Genomic DNA, 14,165 nt, shown 5'->3' with positions numbered 1-14,165 from the left:
TTGGTGCTATCTTCAATCCATAAATACCTCTGTTTCTGGAATTTGGATGTGCAACATGTTCATGTGCTGCCTTTGTAGTCTGGCAACACACAGTAAATGTTTAACTGTCACCTATTTCAGCTTACCATCAAACATACGGCAGTGAATATTACATAAATGTGCATTAATCATATGTTGTTTCTTCTGATCTCATTGTACTATCCGTTTTGTTTTTCACAACTATATCTGAAATTTTGCATCATGAATCAATTTTCCAGTACTATAGAAACAAACTGTTTAAGACAAAAAGGCTGTGATTGCTTTTTTTATTGAGTAAATAATAGCCATTTCTGAAATCTGGTTACATGCTTATACAGTACGATACGTTTTATGCTCCATGACTGTGTGTTTCCAATGACTGAGTCCTGTGACGTTGTAAAATGACTGGCATTCTAAACATTGTCATGAAGTTATTGCAGGATCACATACAAGGATGTTCACTAGGGTCTTAATTCTTGAAGTAACAAAGAACTGCAAAAGAAGATTTTCATATCCTGCACAAGGTACTAAATTCTCTGCATGTGTGCAGTGTGAACTAACTTGTTGTTTAAAACATTATTCTTAGCTTTTTTGAATAAGTATTATTAAACATATACACAATTTGGTTACCTTATATCTGGTATTTCCTAAAATTTTTTTGATTTTGGTTTTTGTGATGTGTAAATGAAGTTGGCTTATACAAGAACTGAGTGTTTTGTGCAGTGTCATGTGTCAACAGAAAATAGCATTTTGGTTCTCATTATAAACTAAACGATCTTCAAAGTGCATTTTGTTTCACTACTGAAAACACTTATTATTTCTCATATTTTGCTTTTCCACCTATAAATATCCCTGGAATGGGTACTGACCAAGCCAAATCCAACTTCATTGTATCAATTACACAAATAAAAATTGTAATCCAAATGACACTTTCTTGGTACTAAGAACAAAAATGTCATTTCCTGTTGACAACAGGCACTGAATCTGGTAGAGAAGCAGGTTACTCCCAACCAACTGCAACAAACTGACAAGTGCTGGTGCCTCAGGAATGCAGAATATGGGGCTCCAAAGACTAACAAATCTTGCAACAGAAGAAGTAGTCTCATTGTGTTACTGAAGGTTGTCTGTGGCCTGTTAGCCAATTTTGTCAGGGTCATTTGTATTTGTCATTGCCCATTGATGGTGGCTGTCTGCTGACTGACTTCCTCCATTCACTGGGTAACTTTTTGGCACGATTTGTGGAAAACTCTACTGTTGGAAATCTCCACAGCCTGAGTAAAATTGATATTGGAGTAGTCTGGTAGTGTGATTAGTCATCTGATGTGTAGTGCTCTACCACTGTCTGCCAGCACTTGTATGCCTTAGGCATTATAGCATGACTCGCCTTCACAAAAAGCAGGATCCATCATCAAACATTACAATGAGATAGGCCACCTCAGCATTGAGTACCCTGAGTCAGACAATAAGTTCTGTTAGCTGATGTGCTTCCTTTTCACTGGCCACAGGCAGCACAGTGCCACACTCTCATGGTAAGAGGCTGAAAGCTCTGTACCATGATATGCAACTGTTTTTAAAGACTCACAAGGATCAGTTAATTTGTAGCTAAACTCTCAATATTCAGAGACACACCTCTCAAAAGTTGATCACCATATTTAATTTTAAAAAATGTATGTGGTTTCCTTTAGGCATTTGTAATTCACACAGTTGGATACTAATTCAATAATTTTGATCACTGATGGCTGTGATTTAAAAAAAGAAGACAATATTGAAAAAGTATTCAGAAAATCACAGAAACGCCATCTGAACGACCTTAGGAGATACATTAGCTTTATTTATATACAACTAAGGTCCTGACATAAGAAAGAACTAAACTTTTGAAGGACATGATATGGAATGATGAAGCACTTTAACATTTGTGCTATACCAGTAGAGCGATGCTTCATCATATCTCTAGGAAATATTGTGTTGATTGACTTTATTATTAAAAAGTAACGATATATTGTAGTTTGTGAGGCACTGTTGCATTTGTTTATTTACTGAAGCACTACACAGTTGAAGGCTAACTATAGCACTAGCTTGCCATATTTTACAAAGAGGCATGAATTTGAATGTCCAAGATAAAAGAAAATTGTAACAGTATTCCAGAATGAAATTTTCACTCTGCAGCAGAGTGTGCACTGACATTAAACTTCCTGCCAGATTAAAAATGTGTGCTAGACTGAGACTCGAACTTGGGACCTGAATTGGGGTCTCGGTCTAGCTTACAGTTTTATTCTAGCAGGAAGTTTTGTAACAGTATTAATAATAACAACTGACAGAAAGATGCAATGGCAATGAATCATTCTCATAGCAATAGACCATTTGACATCTAGAAGTTTTGACCTCATAAGGTTATGTTTTTAGTAAATACACAAATGTTTTCCTTCACAATATGTATAAGATAAGATGGTTTGATGATCATCAATAGATAGGAGCTGCAAATTATCACCAGACAGAAGAGTTCATTTGATGCACAATCAGATCTTCACTGCACAACACTTGCAACAATCCAGCTTTGATAAACAAACAACTTGACCATGCCATACAAGGAAGCTTCTCAACTTATCAGGTATTAACTGCAGCATACAACTGAAGAACAAAGTCTTCTTAAATTGTTCAAAGGTGGTATGTGGAGCAAACTGCACCATTATATTATGTTCACTGACTTATAATGGCCATTCGAATCTGAGAGAGCTGTTGCTTGCTGGTAATGTCCTCCATATGTTCCTTCACCTGCAGACACTGCAACAATTTATGTTTGGAAAACATTAGAATAAGCTATATTACTAATAACAATTCTAAAACAATTTTTATTGCTGTTTCGATCTACTGTAATGTAATAATGTGTAGGGTGTCTCCAAAATGTTCTCTCTCTTTGACTAACATTTTTTCTGTTTGTAGATGTGTAATTAACATGAAACTATGCTGCGACTAAGCCCTGTGCAAAATGGATCTGCAGTGAAAACTGGAAAATGCAAAAGAGCCATGTAATCACAAATACAGCTTTGAGGAGAACTTAACAAGAAGCCCCCCCCCCCCAACCATCCCCTGCCCCCACCCCCACCCCCACCCCCCACACACACCACAACACATATTACTTCATTGTTCATTGAAGAAATTGAATTGGAAGCCTATGAGAGATCTGTGAACTACCTTCTGTAAGACACCAGGGTCATTTACCACTACTGCAAGAGACAACTGTTGGCTACTTACCTCCAAGCACCAATGTAAAATTCGCAGAGGGTTGCAGGTCAGAAAAATTTAAACATATCCACTGGATTTGAAACGGATATTGGGAAACTTCCAAACCAATGTTGATTCACATTCTCAATAAACATAACTCTGATAATGATACTGCACTGAATTTGTGACTATACTATTTGGAAAGAAAATCTGAGAGAAACCTAGCATTTCCACACAAAATTGCTTGTAGCTATGTGTAAGTCAAACAGCATAATTAATCAATACCGGCTTCCTCAAAATTTGCATATTTTTGTGGAGTGTCACATGAAGTTACCAAGTGTTAGTGTGTGATGTGGGATAATGGCACTAAGTCTCTGGACAATTCTTTTTTCACACCACTGTCAAAAGTATGACTGTCTTGAACTTTACACAAAAATCTGTGTGGCTACCAAAGTATGAAATGTTTGGCAGTGGAGGGATTTACATAAAAGTGTCAATATTGTAATGAGATTGATTGAGATCAGCAACTGACGAACAAAATTTTCAAAATTACGTGTCTTCTACTTCAATCCCTTTATTACCAAAAATCATCATATCTTTTAACAGCATGCTGTCATATTTTGGTGATTGCATGTTGTTAACATATTATACGGACAATTCCATGTCAAATCAACAAGGGCTACAACCTTACCCTCTTGGATTTAAATGAAATTAAGTATGCCTGTAGTACTCATAAATAGTACCACAAATTAATTTTTTCACATTTTTCTGATAAAAATTTACCGAGTAGTGACTTTGAAAAATTGAAAAAATGACAAATTTTTGACTCGCGGGACAATGTTGTTTTCTTTATAACTCGTATTCTAATTAAGCTAGAACAATAAAATGTACTTCATTGGAAAGCTCTTTTAAAGAGCTTTTATATGATACCAAACATAATTAGTTTAATACATATATACAAATTGTTTATAAAAACAACATTGTTGGATTTATCGAATTTTGAAAAACTGTATTTTTAAAATTCTCAATAAAATATATGTGAAAGATACACTTTACATCTACATATTCTGAAAGTTTCAACTTGGGATGAGCATGGGATCACTATCAAAAGCAATTTCATGTTAAGGGTGGTGCTTTAAAAATTAGTAAAAACTAATTTATTTTAGATATTAGGACTTCTTTTCACAAGCTGTATGTTGTTGTAAAATGTGGAAATTAAAAATAACTTATAATTAACAAAAGAACATATGTTTTATGCTTCTATAATTAATAAATATAAAACGAAAACTTTAAAAAAAATAAACACAGAAAGATGAATACCTGAGATCAGACCTAAATTCAGTTAGTAATTACTATTATTTACAAATAGGCATCCTATTAGTGCACTTCTTCATACTTCAAACTAATCAGTCTGTTGCACATCAACATTTATGCACTGGATAATTTATATGTTCGCCCTGTAGTAGTTTGAGGGTTCACGATTGCCACTACTTCCCCGCTGCTTATGGAAAGAATGTCTGGATGACTCAGAAATGTAAAAGATGGTGACAGTCCATGTGGATGTAAGAAACTAACTGTGATTTCATCCTTCTCCTGATTTTTTTCAAGTACACAGGTTAACCACCAGTGTCCACTATAATCACAAGCAACATATCCTTTTGTGTCTTTGAACGGTATTGTATCACTGTCAGAAACTGTCACCAGTTCAATTTTACTATCATCAGAGTTTGAATACACTTTTGTTATTATTTTGTCCTTGCTAAAAGGGATAAAAGTGTGAAATTTTTGTGTCCTTACAATTTTGCAGCATTTTTCAAATCTCTCCATAAGTTTCATTTTTTCATTTTTGTGATCTTCTTTATTAGCATACTTGAAGTTCATTCCTTCTATGTTATCCTTGGCAAACATATACAGTTGTTTTGGTGTCCTTATTTGATCACTGTATGGCCGTTGCAAACTTGCTTGAGCTGCAAGGCATTTAACTGTTCCACCAACACCATCACTAGCTCCCTTCCCATGGGAGGTGGCTGAAAAATGCCATTCAGCTTCAGTTTGGAAATCTTCTTCATGATGGCACAGGTTGATAAAGTTCTTCCTATTTTTATAATGAGCTGCTGCTCCATCAGAGAAATAATATATTTTTCTTGGGTTTCTACTGAATTTAACAGTTAGGAAGTCCATCAAATACGACTGGAACAAATGCACAGCAACAGTGTCACGTGTTAGGCATTCTGATATGATTACAAGACTTGTGTGCTCGCGTCTGTTCCCATCCTTGTAATAAACAACAATGGGTTGAATCGTTGCTTGCATGTTTGTCCAGTGATAGCATTTAACTTCATTCTGGATGACAAAGCAGTAATTTTCAGGAAAGTCACAGATCGCTAAGACCTTGCCTTCTTTAAGTTCATTTCTCAGTCTCTTTTGGAAGGTTGATTGTTGACTAGCAACAAATGAATGTCGTGTAAGTGATTTTAATTTATCAAAAAAACAATCAATAAAGTTGTCAGATGATTTTATGATTGTTTCTAGAGATAGGTGATTAACAGAAACCCATTGCTGATAAGTTATATTATCAATATTATTAGGTATTCAACAAGTCTTGTAAATATGTCTTAAATGTTTCTGGGCCAGGGCAGAATTTACATTCACCAAAATGACAAGCAGGTAATGGCGGATTACATACAACTCTTGCAATGCAGTCTTTGTAAGTTTTTATTGGATTATCTTCATCCTTTGTCAGCTGTGAAATGTTACACCCGGTCAGCATGAGTTTGAAGTTTTGATGGGTAGTACACACACAGACACTATTTGTACCACTACTTCCAGCTAAAACACAATTTTTGGGACGTAGGTCTGTAAACTTTGAAAATCCAATGTGGAGCTCTGGATAGTTGTCTTTAGAGTTTGCGTAAATTTCTTTCAAATTACTTAAAAGTATCCGTTTTTGTACTTGCAGTTTTTCTCCATTATCTCTCACAAGCACAAAACCTTTTTTCCCAGGCATTGCCCTGCTTATCTCATCAGAACAATAATAGTTTCTAACAAAATCAGCAGTTGTTTGCTCGAGAGTCTTGTAAGGTTTTGGGTTTGGTGAAGACAAAATTCCCCTGGCCTTCACAAAATCTTTTACCCTTCGAGCCATGTAATTTGTTACGTTAAATTCATCTTGAAGCTTCTTAACACTCCAGCTTTTGGGTAAAATGGTAAGAATTTCCATCTGTTTACTTCGAGATGTACATGTACGAAATGTATCTTTTAGCTGACTGATCATCTCAGATTCTGCATGATCATGTACCTCCCCTTCTTTTTCGGAAGGAAGCAATAATACCTTTGTTTGAATTCTTGAAGTTAATTTAATTAGTTTTTCCTTAGAATATTTTGCTGCACACAGTCATCTCTTCTTAATTGGTGATTCACCAACGGACTGCAAAGAAGCATTCAGCCTTTCTAAGGCCTCACTTGCTGCAATGTCTTGTACGTCACTATCACACAAAACCTTTTCACTTTCTTGTTTCACCACAGAATACAGTAGATCATCATCATTTTCTGTGCTAGATGTATCACAAATTTCTACTCGTGCAATTTTTTTACGGCAGTTGTCACACACTTTAAATCAAAAAGTTAAGAAAGGTTTTCTTGCTTTAATCCATTGTGAAACAGGCCGTAGGTTTCTCTTGTGGTTATTGTGGCCCTTTTCATTAAATGGATTACAGCACAAAGCTGAAATTTTAGGCATTTTATATTTCTCAAGTGAACAAACTAATTAAAAAAATGTTTTTGAAGTTGAATGCCCCAGCTTTCTATATTCAATACTAAACAATATTACTTCTCTATTCTTTCACTTCCTGTAAAAAAATATTTCATTATGTTAATAGTATGCACACATTAACTGGCTGTAGTCATACAAACTTACAGACTCTTGTGAGGTTTGTACAAAAGTACCTTTAAGATAGATTCAAAACACATTTCAGAGTTAATCACATAATTTCACTGCAGCTGCCTCACAACAAAAGAATGTGTGGGTCACTTTCAACAATAGGTGAAAATTGCTGACAATATTAACCAGAGATAAAATACTGAATAGATTGCAGATAATAACACCAAAGAATCATTTTATATATAATCTTTAAAATGAGAGATAGCTTCCTTTTTTTCTTTTTTTTTCCCGTGGTTTTACAGCTATAAAAAAATAGTTAGCGCTAAAGTTTAATAAGCAGTTATTCGTTTCAAAAGTAGAATTTTTGGACCATGTAACAAAATCTAACACTGTAATATTTTCATGTGTAGCAAAATAATAGAAATTGACCTATGTGACTGTGATTTTGGAGAGTCGTGGTAAACATAAAATTGCTTTCAGAATATGTAGATGTAAAGTGTATCTTTCACATATATTTTATTGAGAATTTTAAAAATACAGTTTTTCAAAATTCAATAAATTCAACAATGTTGTTTTTATAAACAATGTGTATATATGTATTAAACTAATGATGTTTGGTATCATATAAAAGCTCTTTAAAAGAGCTTTCCAATGAAGTAAATTTTATTGTTCTAGCTTAATTAGAACATGAGCTATAAAGAAAACAACATTGTTCCGTGAGTAAAAAATTTGTCATTTTTTCAACTTTTCGAAGTCCATTACTCGGTTACTTTTTATCAGAAAAATGTGAAAGAATTAATTTGTGGTACTATTTATGAGTACTACAGGCATACTTAATTTCATTTAAATCCAAGAGGGTTAGGTTGAAAACGATGGTTTCATTTGTTGATTTGACATGGAATGACCCTTACATTGAAGAACTTTGTATCACTAAGAATAATGTACTAGCAATGTACTGGCATCTGATAGTGGCTGGAATGTGTCATGTCAAACAGTTTTTGATAATTAGGAGAACTGGAGCAGAGAAATGCATGTAGTTTTGTAAATAAAAAAGAGATTTGTGTCTTGCAATATTGTGCACTTCTTCACCACCATGATGATGTAAGGGCCTATCTGGATACAATATAGTATACTGCCAAAGAAACTGATTGGACAAAAAGGTTCTGTTAATACTCCACACACTCATCTGACTTATCATACATAAGGTCCATGCCAAATACTGAATAGCAACTCCTTGCAGTTCTTAATCAAATAATTTATTCTAATTATTATTCCAGTATTCAGTGTTATCAGTTCCACCTGGACAATGATGGCAACAGTATGAATCCTTGCAAACAAGCACAGTGCAATAGAGTTGTTCTCTTTAAATTGAATAAATTGCTATGTGTGTACAGTAATGAACAGGGTCACTCAATGTGTGTAATGTATATTTTTTGGGACACCATATATTAATGTTTGAGTTATGCAGAAAAATTCTAGATGCTACACCTAAATTTAAAAAAATAAGGCTAAACATTACAGTCTTATTTGGGATGGTATGCGCATAGCAATACATTGTTGGTTCATTGTTTCTATTCCTCTAATGCATAACACTTGAGTCATGAATGAGGTCACTGGGATGTATTTGCTTTCAGAGCTCTTGCTTGCCTTCAAGACTGATGTTTTACCAAGTTGCTGAAAGCTACTCCTCTTGTGTGCTGTGGGTGTACCTGGCATGAGTCACAAGTAGGGGCCATACTCAAATACAGTGCACGCACTTTTTCTGTAGCTCTGGCTTACATCATGATCAGTCCATAGAAATTTGAAGATTTTGGGCTGGTACGGATTTTTTTCTCCAACTTTTATGAACAGATAGTACAATGATGCAGTATTGGCCTTGATGGATATTGTGTTTTGTTTTGTTGTACTATGCTCAAAGTGTTTGTGGTAGAATGGATGACAAAGCAGTTCCTGCCCCACTGCCTGCAGAGGCTGTCACTTCAAGTCAGAAAAGAAAGCCTACAATTCATAGTTAGAGCATGTAATAAAATTTTGCAGTGCACGAACTAAGCAAAGTTTACCCTGTTTTAACTGCTCCTGTCCATGAATCAGTCCATGTGGGGTGGGGGGAAGAAAGAGGCAGAACTTTCTTTGTTCCTCAACCAGCAGTATAAAGACTCAAGAAAAAATGCGTGCATTGTAAAAGCTTCCTTACCCATAACCTCACTGTTGACGAGACACAAAACGTTAACAAAGGACAGTGACAACAAAGACAATCAAGACAAGACTTGAGACACGGACAGAAGTGAATGTGTCATATGCATCAACCAAGTACGTCACTAGGGTGCTGTTCGTGACGTTAATAATATAATGAATGAGTTGAAACGTGGACTCTGTTTCATTCCTTGTGTAAATAAGCGTATTAAACAAAACAGAAATGCACATTCGTACTTAGTTCGCCGGTTTCTTGTGCACTTGGTTACAGGCAGGTAGTTTCGTGTTAGAAACACTGGCATCGACTGATACGGCAACTACATACAGCAAAGACCTAGACTACAACACTAACACACAGGTGCAAAGTGGACTGGATGCAGACAACGGACATGCTGGACGACAACTGATACAGGACATCAGAACATATGGTAATCATTGGCTTCGCACACCGCCAACAAGAGAAACTGCAAGTCTATATGCAGAAACAAAATTTTGTACTCAGAAAGTTAGTGGACCATCCTTTTCCACTGAAGTTTTACGTGTCTTTTGTATGAAGATCTACGAATTACTACGTCTGTAGTGGCGAAAGTCTGTGTCAATTACTCCTGCCTGGAAATGGCCAATCTACATCTACATCTACACATATACTCCGTTAGCCACCAAGCGGTGTGTGGCAGAGGGCACAATTCGCGCCAAAGTCATATTCCCCCCTCCCCCCCTCTGTTCCTCTACTCCACTCGCGGATCGCGCGAGGGAAAAACGACTGTTTGAACGCCTCAGTACGAGCTCTAATTTCCCTTATCTTTGAATGGTGATCATTGCGCGATTTGAAAGTTGGTGGTAATAAAATATGCTCTACATCCTCGGCGACGATCGGTTTTCGGAACTTAGTGAGCAGCTCCTTCCGCTTAGCGCGTTGTCTATCTGCAAGTGTGTCCCACTTCAAACTTTCTGTGAGATTTGTAACGCTCTCCTGATGGCTGAATGTACCAGTCACGAATCTTGCCGCTCTTCTTTGGACCTTCTCAATCTCTTGAATCAGATCCAATTGGTAAGGGTCCCATACAGACGAACAATACTCTAAGACTGGACGAACTAACGTATTGTAATCAACTTTCCTGTAGACTACAGCATCATCGACAAACAGTCTAATGCCGCTGTCAATACCATCAACCAGATCGTTTATGTAAATTGTAAAAATCAGCGGACCTATTACGCTGCCCTGGGGCACACCTGAAGTTATGCTTGTTTCTGTTGAAGTCACCCCATTCAGGGCGACATACTGCTCTCTGTCAGTTAGAAAACTTTCTATCCAACCGCATATGTCATCGGATAGACCGTAAGCGCACAGTTTTTGGAGCAAATGGCAGTGCGGAACTGAGTCGAACGCCTTTCGAAAGTCGAGAAATATTGCATCAACCTGGGAGCCGGTATCTAGAGCCTGTTGTATATCATGCACAAAGAGGGCCAGCTGTGTCACGCATGACCACTGTTTCCTAAAACCGTGCTGGTTTCTGCAGATGAGCTTCTCAGAGTCTAGAAGGGTCATTATGTCTGAACACAAAATATGTTCCATGATTCTATAACAAATCGATGTCAGTGAAATTGGCCGGTAACTGTGTGCATCCGATTTTCTATCCTTTTTATAGATTGCTATGACCTGGGGCTTCTTACGGTCCCTTGGAACTTTCCGCTGTTTCAATGATCTCTGATGGATGATGGATAAGAATGGTGTTATATTTGTAGCATAGTCATCATACAATCTTACGGGGATACCTTCTGGGCCAGATGCCTTCCTGGCGTCTAAGGATCTTAACTGTTTTACAATCCCAGATTCACTAAACACTATGTCAGCCATCCTTGCGTTTGTTCGATAATTGAAACGGGGAATGGCGCTGCAGTCCTCTACCGTAAACGAGTTTTTGTAAGCTAGGTTTAGAATTTCGGTCTTCTGTTTATCATCATCCGTTACATTACCCATACTGTCAACAGGAGAAGGTACTGAATTATTTGTAGCGTTCATAGATTTTACGTACGACCAAAATTTTTTGGGGTTATATTTAGAAACTGCAGATAAAATATTACTTTCAAATTTGTTAAAAGAATCTCTCATTGACCTTCTGACAGCTGCTTTCATTTTGCATAATTTCTGTTTGTCAGTGGGGCAGTGACTACGTTTAAAACGACTGTGCAAAATTCTCTGCTTTCTCAGCAACGTCCTAATATGTCTGTTGTACCAAGGTGGATCCTTTCCCTCCCCTATATTTTTGCTAGGCACATACCTCTCTAGCACTTGGTGGACAATACCTTTAAATTCCGACCAAAGATGCTCAATATCTTTGTGTCCCGCGGTGAATGCTTGGAGCTGACTATGAAAATATTCATTAGTGACACTTTTATTTGCTTTCCCAAACAAGAAAACTCTACGGTTCTTTTTTTTTTTTTTTTTTTTGCAACTTCCACTGACATAGAAGCCACAACGACATTACGACATTATGGTCGCTAATATCTTCTTCTAGATTAACTTCCTCAAAAAGATCAGGTCTGTTTGTAGCCAAAATATCTAATATGTTCCCATCTCGAGTTGGTTTTCTAACCAGTTGCTCAATGTTGTATGTTGAGAGCGCTCCTAGAATAACCTCACACGAGTCTTTGCTTCTGCCCCCTGTGATAAACGTGTAATTTTCCCCGTCATTGGATGCTAGATTAAAGTCTCCACCTATAACCCCAGATCACGTAAGAAACAGATTGCCCAATTGCTTGGTCTAGCAGGCAACCCTTGTCAGGGAACAGCCACCAGGCGGCAGCAGCGTCACACCCTTACTTGTGGAATCAACCACTAGATGCACTCCGTTCTGTGAAATATGTGGCAACATCGGCCGAACGCGTGCAGCTTTCCACTATTTGGCGTCTGTGAAGTACAATTGTTTCTGACATACCGGTGGTAGTGGATCGAGTCGTCATGCCGAGGGCCTGCGAGTATATCAACTGTGGAAGGAGTAGACGAACAAATCCTGAACTGAAAATGTTCAGATTCCCGTCCAAAATAAAGAAAGATTACGCGAGTGGATTTTAAATTCAGGTAAATCTATAAATTAGTTACGAGCAAGAATAAAGATCCCTAAGCATTCGATCCTATCTAAATTTTGTCGATCTTATATTCTGATATAACGTGGCAGCCCTTCCTGTACAAGAATCATATCATATAATTTTTAAATGAAATCTTTGCTGCGATAAGGACTTTTTTTAAACTGTTTATTCACTTCACTATCGTAATTTTGGCTGTAGAGGCATTTTTGTGTGCAATGTGAAAACTGAAACCAATATAAGATATGGATAACAAAACGCAAAGCATAGTGTGGTAGCATTTGGTAAACAATTTAAGAAGCTGATATGAAACTTCCTGGCAGATTAAAACTGTGTGCCCGACCGAGACTCGAACTCGGGACCTTTGCCTTTCGCGGGCAAGTGCTCTACCATCTGCGCAGGAGAGCTTCTGTAAAGTTTGGAAGGTAGGAGACGAGGTACTGGCAGAAGTAAAGCTGTGAGTACCGGGAGTGAGTCGTGCTTCGGTAGCTCAGATGGTAGAGCACTTGCCCGCGAAAGGCAAAGGTCCCGAGTTCGAGTCTCGGTCGGGCACACAGTTTTAATCTGCCAGGAAGTTTCATATCAGCGCACACTCCGCTGCAGAGTGAAAATCTCATTCTGGAATTTAAGAAGCATTACCTTACAAGACCTTTCCCTTGGTACTTGAAAATGGCTCTAGAACTGAGATCGCAACAGTGAAATAAATGAATAATAGATGTCATTTAGCTGCTAGGTCATCGGTCCCTCTATATCCTGGTATATACTAGAGCGAACGAAGTGAACGAGTGTAAAACCTCGTTTACACTGCTGCAAATGAGTATTCATAGATAATTCGCCAATGTTCAGTGCCATTCGTTTATATATGTGAACAAACGTTTATACTGGAATGAAGGGAGGAGGATAGAAGAGAACGAGCATAGCATGCAAACTATAGACGCTGCCTATTTTATTTTTTTTTTTATCTGTGCGCTAATAATCCTCACACAGCTTTCACTCGAAAACAACACTGCTTATAGTAACATGTCTGCGCGAGAGCAGATTGTGTATTACTTTTCATTTCGCATATGATTGTGAGAAGTATCCCTACAGTAGAAATAAACTTGGTTTGTGGAATTACAGGAACTAATCTACATTCTTCGATTGAAAACTCGGGAAAAACCATAGCCGATCATGGTCTACAGTCAGCTGTGTGACGAATGCATTTCGCGCGTAGCGCTCTAGCCGAACACAAATCAGCGTCATTCACGTCACCGAAGATACAGCGTTGCCAATTCAGCGACGTGGACAGGTCAGCTAGCATTGTAGCGTCGCCTGCGACATCTGTTGACCGACGGGAAAACTATTTTTACGGTTGCCTGTTCCGCCGTAAGGACGGTCAATCTGTTTCTTACGTGATCTGGGCTATAACTAATGGATAATTTGGATATTTCCTATGTTCTCAAGAGTTTCCCTGAAACGTTCTACGACATTTGTTGTGGATGCTGGTGGTCTATAAAAACATCCTAATACAATGGTCAATCCTTGTGTGATTGACGACTTTATCCAGACTATTTCACAGTCCGACCCAGTATCGATCTCGACTGCGTTTAAACAGCTTTTAACTGCAATGAACACACCACCTCCCATACCATCAGTACTATTCTTCGTAAACATTGTCCAATCCGAGTTCAAAATTTCACTGCTATTTATGTCTGGTTTCAGCCAGCTTTCGGTATCTAATACAATATTGGTTTGATACTGTTTATTTCGGAGAGTAACTCGGGGA

The 14,165-nt window shown here is 37.5% G+C and overlaps 1 protein-coding gene across 1 annotated transcript in view; it reads right to left on the bottom strand.

The window, feature by feature from the left end:
• Nucleotides 1–2,042: 2,042 nt before the first annotated feature.
• The window catches only part of LOC124555078 (kinesin-like protein KIF12), a 653,823-nt gene continuing 641,700 nt past the window's right edge, over nt 2,043–14,165 (bottom strand). The window contains exon 19 of the mRNA XM_047128907.1: nt 2,043–2,799. Coding sequence (XP_046984863.1) covers nt 2,787–2,799 — 13 coding nt within the window. The 3' untranslated portion in view covers nt 2,043–2,786. The remainder of the gene's footprint in view (nt 2,800–14,165) is intronic.

Source organism: Schistocerca americana, chromosome 1, assembly GCF_021461395.2.
Source record: "Schistocerca americana isolate TAMUIC-IGC-003095 chromosome 1, iqSchAmer2.1, whole genome shotgun sequence".
Taxonomy (NCBI): domain Eukaryota; kingdom Metazoa; phylum Arthropoda; class Insecta; order Orthoptera; family Acrididae; genus Schistocerca; species Schistocerca americana.
Note: the sequence above shows the minus strand (reverse complement) of the source record. Positions and strands in the feature narration are given on the sequence as shown.